Source organism: Nycticebus coucang, chromosome 7 (assembly GCF_027406575.1).
Source record: "Nycticebus coucang isolate mNycCou1 chromosome 7, mNycCou1.pri, whole genome shotgun sequence".
Classification (NCBI taxonomy): Eukaryota; Metazoa; Chordata; class Mammalia; order Primates; family Lorisidae; genus Nycticebus; species Nycticebus coucang.
The window spans coordinates 74,436,408-74,461,789 of NC_069786.1; the positions used below are offsets into that span (position 1 = coordinate 74,436,408).

The 25,382-nt window shown below is 40.0% G+C and overlaps 1 protein-coding gene across 1 annotated transcript in view; it reads right to left on the minus strand.

Moving 5' to 3' along the window:
* PDE11A (phosphodiesterase 11A) overlaps nucleotides 1-25,382 on the minus strand; it is a 428,924-nt gene that overhangs the window by 229,181 nt on the left and 174,361 nt on the right. Inside the window, exon 5 of the mRNA XM_053597557.1 lies at nucleotides 3,221-3,285. Coding sequence (XP_053453532.1) covers nucleotides 3,221-3,285 — 65 coding nt within the window. The remainder of the gene's footprint in view (nucleotides 1-3,220; nucleotides 3,286-25,382) is intronic.

Consider the following 25,382-nt stretch of genomic DNA (forward strand, 5'->3'; position numbering starts at 1 on the left):
ATAGCCAAGATTTGGAACCAACCTAAGCACCCATCAATGGATGTGTGGATAAACAAATTGTGGTACACACACAATGGAATATTACAGAGCCACGAAAAGTGAAATCCTGCCATTTGCAACAACATGGATGGAACTGGGGAACATTGGGAAGTGAAATAAGCTAAGTACAGAAAGATAAATCTCAAACTCATATGTTGAGAGCTAAATACAAAAAGCAATTGATCTGATGGAGACAGAAAGTGGAATGATGGTTACCAGAGGCTGAGCAGCATCGTGGGGTGAGGGATAAAGGGGTGGGATGGTTAACAGGTGCAAAAATATAGTTAGATGTAATGAACAATATTTGATAGCACAACAAAGTGACTATACTCAGCAATAAGTCAGGATATATTTTAAAATAACTGAAAGAGTAGAATTGGAATGTTCCTAACAGAAAGAAATGTTAAATGACCAAAATAATGCATATCCCAATTACCCTGATTTGATTAATTCACATTGTACACCTGTATCAAAACATTACATGTACCCATTATAATTACAGATATGTAACTATTATGTATCCATAATAATTTTTTAAGAATGCAAAAAAGAAAAACCCCAGCAAGTCTGAAACCAGAGTTCACCAGAATTCAAATACACTGTAATTCCCCTGAAACGTTGTTACACGAAACCACAGAAATCATCTTTAAAAATCCATTGTGTTATATTTCTGAATGGTATCCAGAGGACTGAATTATCTAATAGACATGATTTACGGTAAAGATGTTAAATGATGAACGTTTAAAGGAAAGATTTACAGCGTAGTGAGAACAGGCTGTGATTTGTAGACTCATTGCCTGTCTCAACATCCCTTCCACGCCACCGGTGAAGTAAATGCTAGAGCCACTTGTCTTCGTTCCTCTAACATGCAACAAATGATGGAAGAAATCCATGTGTATAAGAGGACAATTACTAGACAATGAAGGAAAGGTCTTCTGAAATAAATGAGCATTCTACATTAATCTAAAAGCCATAAATAGAATGATGAAGGGGACTATCTCATAATGTCAAAGTTCAAAGGCAATCTTCAAATGTCTTTTTAAAGAAAACCTGACCTTTTTCCCTCTCATTCTTTTTATTATCAGAAAGTGTGCCAAGATCAGTCTGGGCCTTGGGTCATTTTTATTTTGACATGGAAGTTCTTTCAGTATTAAAAATAATCCAAAGGCCAGAAAGTATTTAACTCTGAAATCACCATAAAAGCATGTTCAGCCACATAAAAAATAACAATATTGAAGTATTAAGATTTTAAAGGTGGTGTTTTAATAACTCCATAAAGCTTTCTTCCCTAAATACGAGAAATAAAACTTACACGAAGTCATCTCTAACTAAAGAAATCAGCATGAATAGGTATTTTTATGATGTATTTCATACTATTTTACAGCATTCGATTTAAGAAAATTGCTGACTATATCACTAGTAACTCTCTCTGCCTAAATATCTTTGTTACATATAGATTTGCTGACACTGGATATAGACATGAATATAAATACATTTTCATGAATGTAAAAACCTCTTACCAAAGGCATCTTTTCCCTATTTTTAATTTCTATTTCAAGGTATAACTTACAGACATAAAATTCACCCTTTTTAGTACACAGTTCTGTAAGTTTTAACAAATGCTGTTGTACAACCACCATCACAAGCAAGATACAGAGAGTCCTACCACCACTCCACACTCCTCTGTAGTCAACCCCTTCTCTATGTTCAGATCCTGGAACCTACTGATGTGATTTCTGTTCCAATAATTTTGCCTTTTCAAGAATGTCCTATAAACGAATTATATGGTATATGGCAAAGGCCTCTTAAACTTCATGCACTTAATAAAAGGTAAAGTGTCTATTTTAATTTAATTTAATGGTTACCATTTCCTGAACTTAAGAGCAATAACAAACATAAACATCAAATTACTCTTGAATGTACATCTTGAAATAGGTATTACCCCAAAAGGCTTTTAAATATACAGATCTTTAGGACTTCACTTTGGAAATATTGAATCAGAGTCTCTCACTGTGTGTCCTGAGAATTTAGGTTTCTCCAAGCTGGCTTCAGATTGACCAACTAGATTTGGGAAACATTAATCTAACAGATATTTACTATATGAGATCAACATCCAGATTGCAAATTATGTGTGGCAATGGGATCAAAGTTCAGAGGTTGGGAAAGTCTTATCTGGGTGACCTTGTCCTTGGATGTGGGTATGTCTTAACTGGTTGAAGGACCTCAAGCAAGTTACTTAAACTTAGTGAAACTTGGTCCTTCGTCATGCAGAGGGAGTGATGCCTACTTCAAAAGATTGGGGATTAAATGCACAGAAAGCATTTAGTGGAGTACCCACACACATAGCACTCTGGAGGGGCAGAGGCTGCTCATGTTGTTAGTGTTGTTATCAGCATCATCATTGTTATCATGTTGTCCTGGCTGCTGCACATTTCTGCCTGTGTATCTCTCTATTTTGATCAATTTCACCATTTTTTTAGCCCTTCTTCTAGTGGTGCCCAAAGCAAAGAGAGTCAATCTTTACAGCAGCCAGCTATTATTCAAGGTGGTGGAAAGCTAAGAGAAATTCACCAATTTTCCCCAACCCTCACTTTTATGATGCCAACCGGGACAAAACATGAATTACTGGAAACTCTCACTTTTTTCCCCAAGAGGATGTTATTGGGCAAATACAAGCAAAATAGAGTGAGGAAGAGAAGCAAAGCAAAAACTTAGGCTGTCCACACAGTTCAGGATTATCTAAAATTTAATTTAATGCAGATTGAGTCAAATAGATGGTGTGAAGAGAAATTGAAACAGTTGGCTTAAAGAAAAGAGGTTTACTCCATTGGTTTTCCATATTAACTTGCATAAAGAACTTGGATTCAAAGTTAGACATCAGCAGAATATTTATTTTAACACATTACCTTCAGGAAATAGAAGACTAAAAACTAAAGACAACATTTTAATCCTATTATATGTACTAAAATTTGGCCTTAACTGATTGCAAGTTAGATGTATGTTTATTTATTTCTAAGCTATAGTTTTTATTTAAGCCCTGGAATACATGAGTGATGATATTTGGCTGTACTTGCTAACATAGCAAAAGAACAACTCTGGTCTTTGAAGAATTATGCAGTGCTGCCAAACACCCAAGAACTGAAGAGCATCAGAAGATAAACAGTGACCTCATCAGCCCTACCTGTTCTCAGCATCGGCGCTGCACTTTGGGGACATCAATTCAAAGGATTTGGTAAACTTCACCACCTGCCGCACAGAAAGACAATAAATCCAGGTCAATTAAAGCTTTCTGACAATTTAAAATAATGCAATAAACATTTTCCATCTTATAACGACTATTACAATCATTAGAGATTAAAAAAGAGATTTTAAGTGGAGAAATCCCAAGGGAGTGAAGAAGAGGAAAATTTTACTCTACCTTTTTGTACAACGTATTTTACTTCTTACATCGCGTATGCTGCCGAAGTTTAAGACATTTTACTAAACACGTTTTTGTTTTTATGATGAGGTGTCAATGAGCTGTGTTGGTCAGGCCAAGAGACATTTCATTTGAATACGATTTTTTTAAAGAAAGATTTTTTGTTGTTTATTTATTTATTTATTTTTTGAGACAGAGTCTCACTTTGTTGCCCCAGTAGGGTGCTGTGGCGCCATAGCTCACAGCAACCCCAAACTCCTGTGCTTAAGTGATCTTCTTGCTTTAGCCTCCCAAGTAGCTGGGACAACAGGCGCCCACCACAATGCCCAGCCATTTTTTTAGAGACAAGGTCTCACTCTGGCTCAGGCTGGTCTTGAACCTATGAGCTCAGGTAGTCCAGCCGCGCCCCCCCCGCCCCGCCCCCGGCCTCCCAAGTGCTGGGATTACAGGCGTGAGCCATCTTGCCCAGCCCTGAATACATTTTTTTTTTTTTTTAGTGTTCTTTTAACAACCTAATCATCATCAATGGAGAATGAGATAGGGACAAAACAGCCCTCAAAAAGAATAGAACAACCCTGTGTTCACCCTAGGGTCCTGAAATTAGCTCATCATTGAGTTAGACTCGCCATAGTTTTTAGGCAACACTTTTGGTGCCCCCACCCAAATATTCAACAATCATCCCTAGTGTAGATGCTTTCTCTCTCACTTGCCCAGTGAAACCAGCACATCCAGTGCCTAAGCCTGATCAAGACTTGTTATGATGAAAGGGAATTCATGGACACAGAAAATTTCAATGTAATTAGCTACTACTCAATTCTGACCATAAAATATAAACCAGGCCTTACATCAGAAGTTTTTAAAATTATTTCTTTATTATAACTCTATAAAGTAGGGTATTTTTTATCTTCAGCCTATAAATGAGGAAGCTAGTCCATAGTTTGAAAGAAACTTTCTCAGGGGCAGCGCCTGTGGCTCAGTCAGTAAGGCGCCGGCCCCATATACCGAGGGTGGCAGGTTCAAACCCTGCCCCGGCCAAACTGCAACCAAAAAATAGCCGGGCGTTGTGACGGGCACCTGTAGTCCCAGCTACTCGGGAGGCTGAGGCAAGAGAATCGCTTAAGCCCAGGAGTTGGAGGTTGCTGTGAGCTGTGTGAGGCCACGGCACTCTACCGAGGGCCATAAAGTGAGACTCTGTCTCTACAAAAAAAAAAAAAAAAAAAGAAACTTTCTCAGTTTCACACAATTAAAATGAGACAACTGGGATGAAAGGAAGTCTGCCTGGCCCTAGAACACCAGCTCTCACAACAGTACTACAAATACTAGTGAGAAAGGCACCGTTCCCAGCCCTTGTAGGAGTGGAGGGAGAGCTTTCCTCCAGCCCTCTCAAGGTTTGCCAAATTAAACTGACAGAAAGATTAACAAGAGAAAAAGTATATCAATTTATGAACACGCATAAGCACAGAAGCCAAATGAAATATGCACTCCAAGAAGAGCCAAATGGCTGAAGCTTAAGTAGGACTCTTGTTATAGGGAAGAGTGAGGAGGGATATAGGCAATTTTGAAGAGTTAGTAAATGATTTTCAGGAAACTCAAATGAACGCTAAGAACAGAAATTGGCCCAAGACAGTGATAAACATCAGCTGAACAATAAAACTCGACAAACCATTCTCTGATGGTACGCCAGGTAAGAAAAAGGAAGTGCTTAAACATAAGACTGTCACATACATCCGAGTCTGAACCGTGTATTTCAGAACCCAGCACTGATGGTGGAATCTCCTTACAGATTCACCATCTTGGGGGCAATCTGAGGTTAAGCTCACAGTCAAATTGAACTCTCAGAGTCACCAGATCACTGGACAAGGCAACATACACATAGGCCTTAGTCCACATTGAAGACAGTAAGATGAACAGTTGAGAAGTAATCATTTTGGACATGCAAACTTATCTGCCTGCCTCCCAGTCTTCCACAGCAGGGGTGAGCAAAGGACAGCTCATGAGCAAAATCTGGCCCATCACCTGCTTTTATGAATAAAGTTTTATTATAACAGAACCATACTGATTAATATATGTATTGTCTATAGCTGTTTTCTAGTATAACAGTAGGGTTGAGTAGTTGCAGTGGAGACTAACTGGGCCACAAAGCCTAAAACATTTAGTGTCTGGACCCCTAAAACAATGTTTGTTAACCTCTAGTCTAGAGCCATGGCTGGGCCAGATCAGTTATTTTCTGCTAATTGGTAACAGCTGATGATAACTTAGTGTATTAATATTCCCACGTACTTTATAATTTAGAAAGTAGATTCCTGGAGTCATAATCTCTTAATCTAAAACAAGATTATAGTGATAGAAATTTTTAGGCACCAGGGCAAGTGGTAAGGGGATACATTTGTGGGTATGTGTATATTCCAGCTGTCATGGAACATTATCACTTTGATTAAGCCTGTTGTCCTAGGACAGTCAATAACAGTGCTCCCTTTCTCTCTCAAAAGTACCTTTGAAAAGCAAATGACAGGTAGGCAGGCCTTTGGCTACTCCTCAAAGCATCAGATAATTTATATATATATTTTTTAATTTTTGAGAAAATACAATGAATTCAAATAGAAAATTGCTTATAGTCAGATGCCTAGGTTAAAAAATAAAACAGGAAAAACAGCTAAAATATTTTGATATAACTTGGATGTATTTGCAGTGACACTGCAAAAATTATGAACAATAAAAAAGAGTGAACAGAATGGGAGAAGATATTTGCAGGGTATATCTCTGACAAAGGTTTAATAACCAGAATCCACAGAGAACTCAAATGCATCAGCAAGAAAAAAACAAGGGATCCCATCGCAGGCTGGGCAAGGGATTTGAAGAGAAACTTCTCTGAAGAAGACAGGCAAGCGGCCTTCAGACATATGAAAAAATGCTTATCATCTTTAATCATCAGAGAAATGCAAATCAAAACTACTTTGAGATACCATCTAACTCCAGCGAGACTAGCCTATATCACAAAATCTCAAGACCAGAGATGTTGGCGTGGATGTGGAGAAAAGGGAACACTTCTGCACTGCTGGTGGGAATGCAAATTAATACATTCCTTTTGGAAAGCTATATGGAGAACACTCAGAGATCTAAAAATAGATCTGCCATTCAATCCTGTAATTCCTCTGCTGGGCATATACCCAGAAGACCAAAAATCACAACATAACAAAGATATTTGTACCAGAATGTTTATTGCAGCCCAATTAATAATTGCTAAGTCATGGAAAAAGCCCAAGTGCCCATCGATCCACAAATGGATTAATAAATTGTGGTATATGTACACCATGGAATATTATGCAGCCTTAAAGAAAGATGGAGACTTTACCTCTTTCATGTTTACATGGATGGAGCTGGAACATATTCTTCTTAGTAAAGTATCTCAAGAATGGAGATACTTTACTATGAAACTAATTTGGGGCTCTCACATGAACGCTATAACCCAGTTACAACCTAACAATAGGGGGAAGTGGGAAAGGGAGGGGAGGGAGGGGGGTGGTGGGTAGAGGGAGGGGGATTGGTGGGATTATACCTGTGGTGCATCTTACAGGGGTATTTGCGAAACTTGGTAAATGTAGAATGTAAATGTTTTGGCACAGTAACTGAGATAATGCCAGGAAGGCTATGTTAACCATTGTGATGAAAATGTGTCAAATGGTCTATGAAGTGAGTGTATGATGCCCCGTGATCATATCAATGTATACAGTTATGATTTAATAAAAAAAATAAAATATTAAAAAAGAGGTGAAAGCATAAATAAAAGAATAAAATCTATGCTTTATTCCTGACTTCTATGATTTTCAGTTTCATTAATTTATTAATTTACTTTCTAAATCCAATTCTGATTTTATCATACATATGCTAAATGAATGTGGATCAAACAAATAAATACACACAAAGTAAAAAAGGAAATCTTACAAGAGATACACCAGGAGTGCTTTACAGGTCAGTGAAACTGAACAAGGGGTTCTAAGCTCCTTCCCCTGTTGATCTGCCTTAGTTACTAGACCCTGGGGAAGCAGTGTCCAGGGGTTCTAAGCTCCTTCTGCTGTTGATCTGCCTTGGTTACTACACCCTGGGGAAGCAGTGTACATGCCAAGTGAAGTAAACAAAACATCCTGCTTGTTCTTTGGATAAGCTCCATGGACAGAAATCTTTTTGATTTGGATATTTATCAAGCACTAGTTGGTTTGGCTTTTCTCTGTCCTTTTAATTTAAAAACAAGTTAAAAAACAAAAACTATGCTCAAAGAGATATTCCTGACACCAAAAAGAAAATCATCTACAGAATAATCACCATTTGTTTATTTATTTAGTTTTCTGAATTCCTTTTTTCCACAGAGGAAAGGATAAAAGAATGTATCAAATAATCATACATTACCATCCTTCTTGGGGAATTTCTCACTTATAACAACTGGCAATTTACTCTAATCTTTTATTCGCTCAGTCAACACTCCTCAAATACTTAGCACACAAGGCAATGTTATAGGCTCTGAATTACCAGGGTATACACATGGGCTATAAATCATGTCCCATCCTTGAGGAACTCACAATGTAGTGCAGAGGAGTACCAGCTCACAAATACATAGTTTCACCATAATATGTGCCCTAAACCGTGCCAGTGCACAGAGGAGTGTGTTGAGGAGGACATTGAACTACATCTTAAAGGATGAGCTGGCAAGCTCTGGGCTGAGCAGTGGGGGAGCTTTCTAGGGTGAGAGGCTGAACCAGGCAGTTCTGGCAGAGAACAGAGAGAACACTCTAAAGAGTTTAACAGAACACAAGTCAATAAAGGGACTACTTACAGAAGTGTGGGTTGGGTAAGAAGAAACCAACTAGGAATGGTGAGGCACTCAGGTGCTAGCAACTTCAGAAAGCAGTTAACACCACTAGGTCTGAGGTGGCACAGGAAGGAGGGAAGGAAAGAGAGTGGGAGGAAGAGAGGATGTTGTTAGGGTCCTGGAGGAGCTGGAGCTGGGGAGAGAGGCCTTGGAAGAATCCAGCCACCCCCAGGACACACAGAGAAGGAACAAGGAGAGTAACTCGCTGAGCCCAACGAGTTGTGATGAAGCCAACCCAGCTGGCGTCCAGAGCCCAAGCACTGTGCCACGTGGAGGTCAGCCTTCCACAACACTGCACTGAAGAGAAAAAGACAAACAACTGATGGGGGGGGGTGCGTGGGGAGTTTTTAGAGAATAGTCAGTACAGAACTGATAATTTTGAAGTTTACCTGAGCCCTGTGCTCCCCCCAAAAAGAGTGATGAGGAAGAAATCCTTTACCTGTGTCCCAGAATTGGCAATCCTCGAAAGGCCACCCTGTCTCCATCCTTCCACGTGACTCCCACACGACTTGTGAATGGTGTAGATAATGCCCTTGTTTCTATGATTCTGTAAAACCCCCTACATCTTTCCTTTTGTTTGAGATGTCCCTTACTAGTAAACATTGACCCTATTTTTACTCTCCTTCACTATCCATTGCATTTTGTCTTTCACAGAGACTGTATGTGCAAAATACAAATACGTACATACATCGATCGCAGGGAGTGGGGACAGGGGTGCAAAATGGGGTCAGAGCAAGGCTGAGAGCCAGAGAAGAGAAGCACAAGTTAAGCCGGGAACAGAGGTGCTGGCCTGGAATGTTGGACATTGTGGACTTTATTGTATGGGCAACAGAGACTTGCCAAATGTTTTGAAGCACAGGAGAGGCTAGTGTGTGTTTACAAAGATAGTGGAAGTGGCATTAAGCATCGATTCAAAGGAAGAGTGCCAAAGAATGAGTCAGGAGGAAAACGTCCATGCGAAAGATCAGTAAAGACAAAGTAAAGAAAGTGGTAGAAGGGGCAGGAAGGCAGAGCTAGAAATTTTGTTTTAAGGTAGAAACATCAGAATGTGAGAAGAGAGGAAGCAGATGGTGAGAAAGACTTAGAAACTACCCTGTGGTTTTTAGCTGGATTTACCAAATACATGGTGATGAATCTACTACCTCAGATAGGAAATATCAGAAGGGGTGAAGATTTGGGACAGGAGGTGGTGGAGCTGCCAGTGGGGTTTTGGGCTCAGTAGTGGAAGATTATATACGTGTATGTATACTTAACATATAGAAATAATTAATGATGTGAATTGGTAACATATTGATACATAATGACTTTATGTAGTATGAATGTATAATTATATACTAGTGATGTGAATGTGTGTGCATGTTATTCATAGACACACATACATTTAACCCTTGAACAACATGGGTTTAAGCAGGTCCACTCTTACACAGATTATTTTTCAATAAATAGTTGGTCTTCCTTATCTGCGGGTCTGCATCCACAGCCAAATGCAGATGGAAAATACAATATCAGGGGGTCTGAAACCCCAGGATGTGAGGGCTCCATGGGGCCCACTGGGGGACTTGGGTATGCAGAGATTTTGGTATCCATCAGTAGTCCTGGAACCAATTCCCTGAAGGTACTAAAAGATGATTGTAAATATAACAGTAATTGGGTAATCAGCAGAGGTTTTGTTGTTTTTTTTTCTTAAAGACACTTTCCATATTGTACTCCAGAAAAACTCTTGAAACAAAAATCAAACAGAATTTAAGTCGGTTTCCCTATAGGGAGAAGGAAAATTAAAGAAAGAAAGGTAGGGAAAGGGAAAGAAAGTGAAATGGAAAGGGAATCCTGAAGTGATTTTCACACTCTACTTGGGAAGGAGAAGATTGATGTACAGGCTGCCCAGGACAATCAGAGGGTGCTCACCCCTGTCCCTTCCCCTGGGATGCAGGGTGCAGGACGATTGTTTAGTTCACTGGCTTCACCGTATGTATATTCACATAACAGCTAAGGATTGAAGAAACATAGTATTAGAAATGAGTGAACAGAACAAGCTTATGCTTCACAATTTAGAAAATAAACTCCAGAAACTAGCCCTGTATTTATAAGCTTACCTAGAAGGACTTCAGAGAGTTCTGAACAAGAAAATAGCTGCTAGCCATCAAGACATTCCATGAAAAGAGAACACTGTAAATACTAGGGCTGAGGCAGTGCCTTAGGACACAAGATTAAAATGTCTACGTTGGCTTTCCTTGACTACACACAAGAAGAAATAGAGATAATAGTAAATGCATGAGCAGGAAAGGAACTAAGGAAAGTGACAGAAATTGCTTAGACAGGTTCATGGAATGGAGTAACGTTAGGCAGGGAATATTCGGTTCGAGGGAATAAATAATTCCTAATGTTGACAGCAGCAGCCAGCTATGGAGCACTCTTCTTTTTTCTCCCTTAGTCCAGTGGAAAATGCCATTGACACAGTCTCTTAAAATCAATGTACTAAAAAAAGAGAAGCAAAAGAGGGTAAAATATTAATTTTGTCAGGAGAAAGGGCTAGAATGGCCTTCCTCATTTCTGTTTTTGGCATCCATTTACTTAACTGATCAGTTTACACCTGAGTGCCTGCTTTAAAGACCATGAAAGCATTCTCTAAATGCTGAGTTAAGATCTTGGTGAAGCAAAGTTTCTATAACCAGATTTGAATTTTGTTCTCCCTTTTTCTCTTCAAATTTATAGGCTATAAAATATCATATACCCGAAATAACCAGGTTTTTTTTTTTTTTTCAAGTATTAGACACACACAAATAGGAGTTTTTATTTCCAGGAATGAGTCTAATAAAATAAACAGAAGCAAAACTCATTTTTAGAGGAAGTTTTTTCCCCAGGAAATGATACTGTTTTGTTTTTCTGATTAAAGCAATTATGGACTATCAATAGAGACAGTGCTATCTGTTTCCCACATCTGATCTCTTTCAAAAACAGGGCAGAGATTGATAACCTGTGGAAAGAGAAAACCAGAAAGACATCTAGAGGTTAAGAGGAGATAGGAGAGAAGAAGAGGGAGAGGAAAGGGGGTGCTGAAAGGGAAAAGAAAAGATTTCTAAAGGCACAAGCCTGAAGGTATAGGCCTAACTGTCCTCCAAGTCCAGATCTGGGCTGGTCATGTGTTTAGAATTTCAGCTCCTACGGGGGACAAAAAAGTCTTCCGTGGAGACAGGTGATCCAGCTTCACCCTCAGAAATTGAACAAGGCTGCTCTAGTTGGATGTAATATTGCCTCACAGCAGGAGATCTGAGCCACTGATATAAATCCTGATTCTTGATTAGGGACCAGGGAGCTGTGCAAACTATTAGACAGGCAGGAAAGAGGCCAAGAGAGAGAGAAGACAATGGAGCCAACAAACAAAAACCTTCTCCCCTCAAAATGAGCTGCAAACTCAAACTCAAAAACACACAATCGATAAAATGTATTGATAAGTCTCAGTTACACTACAGCTTTGAATACACCTGTCTCCGAGACTGACAGATAAAGAACAAAAAAGTAGGAAGAATGTAAATGAATTGGACGACATCTCATTCTTGACTAATAGGGTTTTTGAGAAAGTCAGCTGCACAAGGGCATTTAGAAAAAGACTTTCCTCCCTGAGCAAAAGAGAGGTATGTCAAAGAAAGCTTCCCTTTCTTCTCTTAGGAGACAGTTATGTGACAGTGTACTGCCACTGGCGCACCATGAGGGGAAGAGCCAACCACAGAGACAAGCAGAGACATGTGGACACAGTCTGGGTCTTTGATCACATCATCTGGCTGCTACACCCTCCTCAGAACCACCTCCTGAAAACTTCTTGTCATGTAAGTTAATAAATGTTCCTATTGTGTAAACCAGTTTTCCTTCAATATTCTATTACAGCAGAACTCCCCAAAATTGATTTATAAATTAAAGCAATTTTAATCAAAATCTATACAGGGTTTTTCATCGAACTTGATAAGCTGTTTGAAAATTTTACATGAAAGGATGATGGGCCAAGAATAGTCAAGCCAATTTTAAAGGGGAACAACATGGAGGTCTTGCCCTATCCGATATTATTTTATTTTATTTTTTTCAGTGCAGATGCAATCATTGTTTTTCTTTTTAATATTTTTTTTAAAGAGAATTCCAGATAAATTAAATTATGGACATTGAGACAGTGTGACACTAGTGCAGAAATAGACAAATAGGCCAGTAGGACAGAACAGTGATGCAGAAACAAACCCAGGTATACGTAGTGTATGGAAATTTTATATAATATAAAAGTGGCCTTACAAAATGGGAGAAATGGTTCTAAGGCAATTGGTTCTATATATACAGCTTTATGCACATAAAAAATAAATTCTAGATGGATGGATGTAAAAGATCACAAATACCAGATGGATTAAAAAAAGATACACACCAAATCCCCAGAAACAAAGGAAAATAGGCTGTTATGAGCAACTCTTTTCCAGCTATGTTTCCAGCTATGTTTTCCAGCCTCCCTTTCATTCTCAAAGGTTAGCAAGGCAACAAAAATTAAACTCAGTGACAAATCACTGTTGTGAGACACTTCAAAAGTTTGCATTACAATTAGTTACAGTTAGAAGAAGTCTTAAAGCAATGGTTCTCAACCTTCCTGATGCTGCGACCCTTTAATATAGTTCTTGTGGGTTGTGACCCACAGCTTGAGAACCGCTGTCTTAAATCTGGAATTACTTTAAAATTCCTCGTTTACACCAATAAACCAGAAGAAATCAAATACCCAGAAAAAAAAAAAAAAAGATATACAAGAACACCATTATCACCAGAATTGGAGAAAGATTTTTATAGCCGAACCTTTAAGGTACAAATCAAAAAGGAAGATTGATAAGTTTGACACATTAAAATCGAAATATTCTATGAAACCTGATGGGAGAGGCAACCCACAGGAGCCGAGCGCACAGTCTTGCGTTGTGTGTTAAAAACACAAGGCCCTGAACTCTTTTTGCCCAGTTTATTTCTCAGGAACGTATCTGCAGTGAGCAAGCTGGAGAGATGAGGTAACACCTCTCCTCAGACAAACACCAAGTTCAATGGAAAGGGCTCTGTTCCCTAAGCTCAGTGCTCCTCCTCTCTAATGTAACCCACTCCACACGCAGGCTGCCATCCTCCTGCTGTGCCTGTGTCCCTCCTCCATGGGACACAAGGACCCAGCACCACTGTTATTGTTTATAAGACAAAGATTACATTTATTTGTACAATTACATCCCCACTGTTTTTTAGCCTTTGCTCTAAATTTAAATACATCGAAGAGTCATTGCCAGGCTTATTTATCTCAACTTCAGTGTTCATCACTTGCTTGATAAGATTTCCATCCCTGGGGGGGAGACAAGATGGCGGACTGAAGCCAGCTTTCAACAAAGGCTCCCGTCCAGAAGGAGAGTTAAGGGACAGGAATTTAGTAAGTATCCTGGTGGACTTGAGCCTCACCAAGAGAGAAGGCTGAAGAACGCACATCAACACCGCTGAGGCAAGTTGTGATCACAAGGACGCAAACAAAAGGTACAAAATCCACCACCAAGCGGACGGGAGTCCCCCTCCCCCATGAGACCGGCTCTAGAGCCCCACAATTGAACAAGCGGGCAGAAATTAAAGGCCCTCCCACTACACTCCACGGGAGAGACCTTCTAAAAACTGGACCTACCTCCCCTACTGGGGTGCCGTGGCGTTCTCCCGGACATAGGGCTGAATAAAACTTTGGGAATCCTTTGCCGGCAACCCTGAATCCCCGGCGCTCCCCTCCCGCCCACTGAGGTCTGGAGGCCTGTCCCCCAGGACTTCGGATCCTTGGGTGATTTCTCAAGGGGAGTGGACAGTCCCCGAGTTGCGACTGGTCAGCATTGACTCTGAGGCGCGCCGAGTGAGGAGAGGGCACCGGGCTGAGGGGGAGTCACGCCTCGCGGCACTTCCCTGCGGTGCGGTGCACCAACCCTCCCCGGGCATACGGGGCCCAAGACTGAATCAGACTCTGGCCTCCCCGCTGAGAGCTGAGAACCCCTACTCTCACTCGGGGTCTGAGGGCCTATCCCCCAGGAGTTCGGCTCCTTGGGTGATTTCTCGAGGGGAGTGCACAGTGCCTGAGCTGCGTCCACCTGAGCGAGAAGAGGGCACTCTGCTGAGGGGAAATCAAGCCTTGGCGGCACTTCCCTGCGGTGCAGTGCAGGAGCCCTCCCCGGACCGTAGTATTGCGTGAAACTGAATGAAACTCTAGCTTCCCCCCGCCCCACTCCCAATCGGGGTCTGGGGGCCCATCCCCTAAGAGTTCTGATTCTTGGGGGATCTCTTAAGGGGTGTGGACCCAGCACAAACTGCGGCCGCTCAGTGCTGACTCTGGGGCGCGGGACAGAGGAGAAAAGGGTCGCCTGAGTGCCCACACCAGAGCAGCAGTTCCCTGGAGGTAGATCAACAGCCGTTTTTTCTTTAACGGCAGAACGCTCACTTCTGGATATTCTGAGGCCACACCCCCTGTCTCCCTGGGCAACCAGAGGAGGCCACCGGTGACACGGCTCACAAACCCGGAAGCCTCCAGGGCGGGGCCGACCCAGAGAGGTGTTCAGACGCAATTCTCCAGCAGCAAAGACGTTTGAACTCAAAACAGCCCGTCTCCTGTAGGCGACGACAGGAACAGAGACAGAACCTCACAAAGTTGTCTGTTCTGTTCTGTTCTGTTCTGTTCTGTTAGCAGCATGCATCAGGGACGGGGCTAAGCCTGAGTGAACACCTCCTTCCCATCACCTGCATCAAACACTCAAAGATGTCAGGCCCCATCTCCTCCTGCTAGATAGCGGCAGTCTGCGGGGGCCTGGCAGACTTCCTTGTGATTCAGGCAGGTGCAAACCCCTGGAGTGTCTGTTCACTGCAGGCAACTGGGTTAGCCATCTGCAGAGATACCAGTGACTGGGTCCGACAGAGGGGCAAAGTGGGGAAGGAGACGTCAACCTTCCCAGACTGCTCTGTTTGCTGGGTGGCTCCTCCTGACTCCACGCTGCACTGGGGTGAGCTGTGTCAGAGGAGTCACCAGGCCCCTGTGATCCAGTTCCCAGAGACCTCTTGAACCCTTCCACCCGAGACAAGTGCCGATTGAGACAGTTGATTTGGACCTTTTGAACTGGGCTAATAGACTGAGGACTCTTCAGGCAGTGCCCTGGGTGTGCGATTGTAGGAAGGTTTGATTCTCCTTTTCCAACTGGGGCCAGAGGTGGGCAGGCGGGGTGACTTAATTGCTGATTTTTCCACACAGCTGAGACTTCAAGCCAGAGTAGAAGTTGCAATAGGATCAAACAGAAACCAGCTGAAAACAAGACAGAACCACTTTGCTCCACCACACCAGACAGGGCCCCAGTTTCTCAGGCCACAACACTGTACGGGCCCTCGATAAAACCCCAGGGGAAAAACCAAAGGGAGTAAACCATGGGGCGGAATCAGTGGAAAAACTCTTTTAACATGAATAACCAGAATAGATCAACCCCCCCAAGAAAAGATACGGCAGATGTGATTGAAGATCCCATTCATAAACAACTGGCTGAGATGTCAGAAGTTGAATTCAGAATTTGGTTTGCAGACAAGATTAATAAAATGGAATTAGGAATTCGAGGAGAAATTCAAAAATTGTCTCAAGAATTTAACGAATTTAAAGACAAAACCACCAAAGACTTAGACACACTGAAACAAGAACTTACAGCCCTCAAAGATATGAAAAATACAGTAGAATCCCTCAGTAACAGAATGGAGCAAGCAGAAGAAAGGATTTCTGACATTGAAGATAAAGTCTTCGAACGCTCCCAATCTCTCAAAGAGGAAGAGAAATGGAGAGCAAAAACGGATCACTCACTCAGAGAGCTCTCAGATAATTCGAAAAAAAACAACATAAGGGTTATAGGAATTTTGGAGAATGATGAAGTGGCTGCCAAGGACACAGAGGCCCTTCTACATGAAATTATGAAAGAAAATTTTCCAGACATGCCTAGAGAATCTGAAATTCAGATAGCAGACAGCTTCAGAACCCCAGCACGATTCAATCCCAATAAGCCATCTCCCAGACATATCATAATTAGCTTCACTAAAGTTAACATGAAAGAGAAGATTCTCAAAGCAGCCCGGCGAAAGAAAACTATAACGTACAAAGGTAAGAATATTAGAATAACTGCAGATCTCTCTGCTGAAACTTTTCAAGCTAGAAGAGGCTGGTCATCAACTTTTAATCTCCTAAAGCAAAAAAACTTTCAACCCAGGATCTTGTATCCAGCTAAACTGAGTTTCATCTATGATGGAGAAATTAAATACTTCAATGACATTCATATGTTGAAAAAATTCGCCATAAGTAAACCAGCTCTTCAGGATGTTCTCAGACCTATCCTCCACAATGACCAACCCAATCCTATACCACAAAAGTAAACTCACTCAGAAACTTCGGATCAAACTCCAACTTCCACACTGGCGAAAGGATTAAAAATGTCCACTGGACCTTTGAAAAACTCGATACCCAAAATTCCACCAGACTTATCAATTCTCTCCATCAATGTGAATGGCTTAAACTGTCCTCTAAAGAGGCATAGGTTAGCTGACTGGATACAAAAACTCAAGCCAGATATTTGTTGCATACAAGAGTCACATCTCAACTTAAAAGACAAATACAGACTCAGGGTGAAAGGATGGTCATCCATATTTCAGGCAAATGGTAATCAGAAAAAAGCAGGTGTTGCAATTTTATTTGCAGATACAGTAGGCTTTAAACCATCAAAAGTAAGGAAGGACAAGAATGGTCACTTCATATTTGTTAAGGGTAATACTCAATATGACGAGATCTCAATTATTAATATCTATGCACCCAACCAGAATGCACCTCAATTTATAAGAGAAACTCTAACAGACATGAGTAACTTGATTTCCTCCAGCTCCATAATCGTTGGAGATTTCAACACTCCCTTGGCAGTGTTGGATCGATCCTCCAGAAAGAAGCTGAGCAAAGAAATCTTAGATTTAAACCTAACCATCCAATATTTAGATTTAGCAGACATCTATAGAACATTTCATCCCAACAAAACTGAATACACATACTTCTCATCAGCCCACGGAACTTACTCCAAAATTGATCACATTTTAGGTCACAAGTCTAACCTCAGTAAATTTAAAGGAATAGAAATTATTCCATGCATCTTCTCGGACCATCATGGAATAAAACTTGAATTGAGTAACAACAGGAATCTGCATACCCATACAAAAACATGGAAGTTAAATAACCTTATGCTGAATGATAGCTGGGTCAGAGATGAGATTAAGAAAGAAATCACCAATTTTTTGGAACAAAATGACAATGAAGACACAGCTATCAGAACCTCTGGGACACTGCAAAGGCAGTTCTAAGAGGGAAATTTATAGCACTGCAAGCCTTCCTCAAGAGAACGGAAAGAGAGGAAGTTAACAACTTAATGGGACATCTCACGCAACTGGAAAAGGAAGAACATTCCAACCCCAAACCCAGTAGAAGAAAAGAAATAACCAAAATTAGAGCAGAATTAAATGAAATTGAAAACAAAAGAATAATACAACAGATCAATAAATCAAAAAGCTGGTTTTTTGAAAAGGTCAATAAAATAGATAAACCTCTGGCCAACCTAATCAGGAAAAAAAGAGTAAAATCTCTAATATCATCAATCAGAAACAACAAAGACGAAATAACCACAGACTCATCAGAAATCCAAAAAATCCTTAATGAATATTACAAGAAACTTTATTCTCAGAAATATGAAAATCTGAAGGAAATAGACCGATACTTGGAAGCACGCCACCTTCCAAGACTTAACCAGAATCAAGTGGAAATGTTGAACAGACCCATATCAAGTTCAGAAATAGCATCAACTATACAAAACCTCCCTAAAAAGAAAAGCCCGGGACCAGATGGTTTCACGTCAGAATTCTACCAAACCTTTAAAGAGGAATTAGTACCTATATTACTCAACCTGTTCCAAAATGTAGAAAAAGAAGGAAGACTACCCAACACGTTCTATGAAGCAAATATCACCCTGATCCCCAAACCAGGAAAAGACCCAACAAGAAAAGAAAATTATAGACCAATATCACTAATGAATATAGATGCAAAAATATTCAACAAGATCCTAACAAACAGAATCCAGCAACACATCAAACAAATTATACATCATGACCAAGTTGGTTTTATCCCAGGGTCTCAAGGCTGGTTCAATATACGTAAATCTATAAATGTAATTCAGCACATAAACAAATTAAAAAACAAAGACCATATGATTCTCTCAATTGATGCAGAAAAAGCTTTTGATAATATCCAGCATCCCTTCATGATCAGAACACTCAAGAAAATTGGTCTAGAAGGGACTTTTCTTAAACTGATAGAGGCTATCTACAGCAAACCCACAGCCAATATCATATTGAATGGAGTTAAATTGGAATCATTTCCACTCAGATCAGGAACCAGACAAGGCTGCCCACTGTCTCCATTGCTTTTCAACATTGTAATGGAAGTTTTAGCCACCGCAATTAGGGAAGAAAAGGCCATCAAGGGTATCCATATAGGGTCAGAAGAGATCAAACTCTCGCTCTTCGCAGATGATATGATTGTGTATCTGGAAAACACTAGGGACTCTACTACAAAACTCCTAGAAGTGATCAAGGAATACAGCAGCGTCTCAGGTTACAAAATCAACATTCATAAATCGGTAGCCTTTATATACACCAACAACAGTCAAATTGAAAAAGCAGTTAAGGACTCTATCCCATTCACAGTAGTGCCAAAGAAGATGAAATATTTGGGAATTTACCTAACAAAAGACGTGAAAGATCTCCATAAAGAGAACTATGAAACTCTAAGAAAAGAAATAGCTGAAAATGTTAACAAATGGAAAAACATACCATGCTCATGGCTAGGAAGAATCAACATTATCAAAATGTCCATACTACCCAAAGCAATATATAATTTCAACGCACTCCCTATTAAAGCTCCACTGTCATATTTTAAAGATCTTGAAAAAACATTACTTCGTTTTATATGGAATCAGAAAAAACCTCGAATAGCCAAGACATTACTCAGAAATAAAAACAAAACAGGAGGAATCACACTACCAGACCTCAGACTTTACTACAAATCGATAGTGATCAAAACAGCATGGTATTGGTACAAAAACAGAGAAGTAGATATCTGGAATAGAATAGAGAACCAAGAGATGAATCCAGCTACTTACCGCTATTTGATTTTTGACAAGCCAATTAAAAACATTCAGTGGGGAAAAGATTCCCTATTTAACAAATGGTGCTGGGTGAACTGGCTGGCAACCTGCAGAAGACTGAAATTGGACCCACACCTTTCACCATTAACTAAGATAGACTCTCATTGGATTAAAGATTTAAACTTAAGACATGAAACTATAAAAATACTAGAGGAGAATGCAGGGAAAACCCTTGAAGAAATTGGTCTGGGTGAGTATTTCATGAGGAGAACCCCCCGGGCAATTGAAGCAGCTTCAAAAATACACTACTGGGACTTGATCAAACTAAAAAGCTTCTGCACAGCTAAGAACACAGTAAGCAGAGCAAGCAGACAGCCCTCAGAATGGGAGAAGATATTTGCAGGGTATAACTCTGACAAAGGTTTAATAACCAGAATCCACAGAGAACTCAAACGCATCAGCAAGAAAAAAACAAGGGATCCCATCGCAGGCTGGGCAAGGGATTTGAAGAGAAACTTCTCTGAAGAAGACAGGCGCACGGCCTTCAGACATATGAAAAAATGCTCATCATCTTTAATCATCAGAGAAATGCAAATCAAAACTACTTTGAGATATCATCTAACTCCAATGAGACTAGCCTATATCACAAAATCTCAAGACCAGAGATGTTGGCGTGGATGCGGAGAAAAGGGAACACTTCTGCACTGCTGGTGGGAATGCAAATTAATACATTCCTTTTGGAAAGCTATATGGAGAACACTCAGAGATCTAAAAATAGATCTGCCATTCAATCCTGTAATTCCTCTGCTGGGCATATACCCAGAAGACCAAAAATCACAACATAACAAAGATATTTGTACCACAATGTTTATTGCAGCCCAATTCATAATAGCTAAGTCATGGAAAAAGCCCAAGTGCCCATCAATCCACGAATGGATTAATAAATTGTGGTATATGTATACCATGGAATACTATGCAGCCTTAAAGAAAGATGGAGACTTTACCTCTTTCATGTTTACATGGATGGAGCTGGAACATATTCTTCTTAGTAAAGTATCCCAAGAATGGAAGAAAAAATACCCAATGTACACAGCCCTACTATGAAACTAATTTGGGACTCTCACATGAAAGCTATAACCCAGCTACAACTTAACAATAGGGGGAAGTGGGAAAGGGGGGGGTGGGTAGAGGGAGGGGAATCGGTGGGATCACACCTGTGGTGCATATTACAGGGGTATTTGCGAAACTTGGTAAATGTAGAATATAAATGTTTTGGCACAGTAACTGAGATAACGCCGGAAAGGCTATGTTAACCACTGTGATAAAAATGTGTCAAATGGTTTATGAAGTGAGTGTATGATGCCCCATAATCATATTATTGTATACAGTTATGATTTAATAAAAAAATTAAAAAAAAAAAAGAAAAAAAAAAAAGAAAAAGCTTTGGTCTTACGCTAGAAAAAAAAAAAGAAAAAAAAAAAGATTTCCATCCCTTTTATTTTTCAGGAAAGGCCTCTTGTATCTATATTTCCTGCACTTATCTTTGCATATTTGAAACGATCTGTAGTTTGTATAATGGAATACGAATTTGTCTGGATTTAAAACTGTAGGGTCATATTTTCTTTCCCTGACAATGCAGACGTCGCCCCATGGTCCTCTAGGATGGGAAAGTGACACCAGGAAGTCCAACACCAGAATGAATTTTCTTCCAATGGGTGATTTGACTTTTTTATCTAGGTACCTATAGACATACGTATTTGTTCAATATCGTTGAAATCTATCAACACTAAAAGCATTTCAGCATTGAACAGTCAGTATCAAGTTTTTCTGAAATGGTGTGTTCTTTCAGGCTGTAAATCCAAGTTTCGTTTATTTCACTAAAATGGCCTAGTGTTGTGATTTTGAATTTTTTTTTCCTTTTCCACCTGTCATGTTCTCTTTAAGGGGCACCAATTATCTTTATTTTGGACATCTTTTATTTTGACTCTATATATTTTTTTTTTGAGACAGAGTCTCACTATGTCACCCTCGGTAGAGTGCTGTGTTGTCACAGCTCACAGCAACCTCAAACTCTTGGGCTTAAGCGATTCTCTTGCCTCAGCCTCCCAAGTAGCTGGGACTTCAGGTGCCCGCTGCCACACACTGGCTATTTTTAGAGACGGTGGTCTCACTCTGGGCTCGGGCTGGTCTTAAACTCGTGAGCTCAGGCAATCCATCCATCTCAGCCTCCCACAGTGCTGGGATTACGGGCGTGAACCACCATGCCTGGCCTATCTTGCTTATCTTTTTATGCTGTGTTATTTTCCATTATTTTCATTTTCATTCTTCAAGGCCCTGAAAGTATTTTAGCAGTGCCTTTTCTTCTTGCTGATGTTTTTAATGTAGTATTCATGTCTGAATGGCTGTAATTTTTTCTTCTACTTCTTTCCAAGCTCTGCCAACTCAGTTTTCTTGTATTTTTCTTTTTTTACTGCTTCTCATTTACTCCTTAAGCCCCTGTATCTCTTATTTGGGGATTTTTATTTTTCTTAAGAGATCCTATTATCTTGAATTTCATTTCATGGAAAATTCTTAGCATTTTTCTGGGGTGTGTTCTCCACTTAGCTTTTGTTTTCATATTTCTTCCTCCTTTTTTTGTTAATGACATTTTTGCATGGTTCCCTTGCTGATGGCTCTTTTAGTGTGTTAATTTTTAAGTGACTAATCAAGGGATGATGCCAGGGCAGTGATTTGGGGTGGCTGCTCTTTGATTCTGTCCTATTGTCTTTGAGCGTCTTCTCACCAACGCTCTTCGCTGGGCAAGCATTTCAGCTCCTGCCTAGTGGGCAGTCTCCTGTGCTTACTGCAAAGTGCTAGATGACACAGATATTTTTGTGTGAATTAACCTCTAATTCTCTTCAGCTGACCAAGATCAGCAGCTGCAGAGTGACTCGCCACTCACATTCTCATTCATCCCAACACCTTGACAGCCTGGTTTCCATGATGGCTTGTCTGCAAGCATCCTTGTTCCACACCAGCCTTTCCTGCCACTCTGTGGAACAAGGAGGACTCTAGAAACATCCCTGAGCCTGCCAGGCACCTGCTGTTACTGCTCCATGTAAATGTGCATGACCTGTTGTGATTACGGCGTTCTGCCAAGGTGGCTGAATGCAAGCAGCCTCAGTCAGCCCTTCGCTTCATCCCATCAAATTTCCACTGCATTTGGCAGCCCTCCTAACTTTAAATGATGTGGAAGTGGGGTGATGACTGGTGCATAGGGTTATGAGTGCTTCTTTTCTTGTGCATTATGGAGTCTGTATTTCTTGCCCTGGTGTTTTCAGTTGGTCCTTAACTGGTAAAGATATGACAAATCCATTTAGTAAATCCTCTCTTCTGACACCCTGACTTTCAAGTTTGCTCTTTTAGTAGGAGATTGACCACCTGCCCTATCCTGCCATGACTCATGACTTCCCTTGGAAAGAGAAGATGTACAGAAACATGACTCAAAGGGAGAAATTTTAAACTCCATCAATATAATAGCCATGAAAATGTGTTCACATTTATGTATTCATATTTTGATAAAAACACCTTCCTTTTATATTTTTCTCTTCTTTATTATTCACCCCCAAATATAGATATACATCTTTTTTTATTAAATCATAGCTGTGTACATTAATGCAATCATGGGGTACAATGTGTTGGTTTTATATACAATCTGAAATATTTTCAAACTGGTTAACATAGCCTTCATGTTTCACCCTCTTAGTTATTGTGTTGAGACATTTATATTCTACACTTAGTAAATTTCACATGTAGAATTTCACTATGTAGAACTTTGTTGATATTTGGATTATTTATACTTTCATTACTACAAGTACTGCAATAAATATTCTTGAATACTCATTTTGCTCTCTTATTAATCCATGTCCTTATGCTAAATTTTAAGAGAAAGAATTTCCAGGTGCAAAAGCTATACCTTTTTAAAATTAAAAATACTTTACCAGATTGATCCATAAAAGTTATTCCAACTTAAATTTCCACCATCAGTAATGAGAATAACCACTTTTCTGATATTCATAAGCACATTGGTTAAATTTATCAATCTGATGGCTGAAAAATCAGTTGTTTTATAGTGCCTATCTTCTCTTAGGAACTACACAAATGTTTTAGAATCCTTTACCTGCCCAATGACTATATAACAGTATTCATCAGAATTTTCATTAATTTTTTTAACATTAAATCTTTAATTCATCTGAAATTCTATTGGCACTAAAGAAATAAAGCAGAAATCTGGGTGGCTTATCTATGGGGCAAAGACCACCCAAGGATTATCTAGGACAGCGGTCTATATAAACTAATGCCTGTGAGCCAAATCAGGCCTACCCATTATTTTTTATAAATAAAGTTTTATTGAAACATACCCCTGCTCATTCTTTATATGTTGTCTATGAGTATTTTCATGCCACAATGGCAGACTTGAAAGGCTGCAACGAAAACTCCAGAACTTGCAGAACCTAAAATATTTACTACCTAGGCATTTACAGAAAAAAAAGAAAATTGCTGATCACTGATCTAAGACTGTCGTCCTCAATGCCTGCACCACAGATGGGTACCAGTCTATATAACCTGTTAGGACCTGGGCTGCACAGCAGGAAGTGAGCAGAGGGCAAGCGAGTGAAACGTCACACCTCTCCCCATCACTAGCAGCACTGCCTGAGCTCTGCCTCCTGTTACATCAGTGGCGACCTTAGATTCTCATAGGAGCATGAACTCTACTGTAAGCTGCATGAAAAAGGGATCTAGGTTGCATGCTCCTTATGAGAATTGAATGCCCCTACCCACCCTCATCCATGGAAAAATTGTCTTCCATGAAATTAGTTCCTGGTGCCAAAAAGATTAGGGACTATTGTTGCAAGGAATGTACTTAGTCCACCCATCAGTTACTACCAATTAAAAGACCAGATTTAGTGAAGTTATGTGTTAACTTGGAGCTTTTACTCTGTGAGAAATAGAAATAATTCCTCTCCAATAAGAAAGATAACCTTAATGATTATACTTCTTGGCTTAGTTTTGTCCTTCATTGGTTTTATTTCTAACCTTGAAATTGTATCCTAACCTTGCCTGTAAATACCTAACTTCTCGAGTGTTCTTTGGACTGATTTTTAACATCATATTGGTGTTCTCATAAGCTAATGAGATAACATTTTTTTGACCAGCATTTATATTTACATAGGAGCCACAATTTTGTTTACAAAATTATATTTTAACAGGTGTGAGGCAGAAATTCAGCTTTTTGTGTTTTTTTTCTAAATTGCCATTTGTTTCCAAAACATGTATTTCCAAAACATTTCTCCCCACCCGTCTAGTTTCAAATGTTTCTGTTGTCACATATGTGGATTAAATAGAAGATGACTAATTAGAGAATATAATTCGTATATTGATTATAAATTTCAAAGCCCACGGACAGAGCTGTTCCAAATAATATATTATTTTTCTAATTCTCTAACTAACTCAACTAATTCTCTTCTTGAGGCCCAATTCTGCCTGCTGATAGAAGGTGAAAGAGACTATTCTAATTAATCCAGCCATTTCAAGTTTCTCAGTCATTTCAGATTTAAACTCATTTAATACAGAAATGTTTACATTTGCAGAAAAAAAGTTACATGCAACATTTGGGGTACTCTGAGAAGAAGCTGCTGTGCAGCCGCCTCCTCACCCACACTGGTGTAAACTGTGAGGTAAGAAGGCCTGGCTGGGCTTCAGTGTAATCATCACTAACATTAGATGTGTTTGTGTAGCCACAGCAGCTCCAGGCCTAGGTCACAAATCTGACAGCCAGGATTCTTCAGGTCCCAGCCCCGCT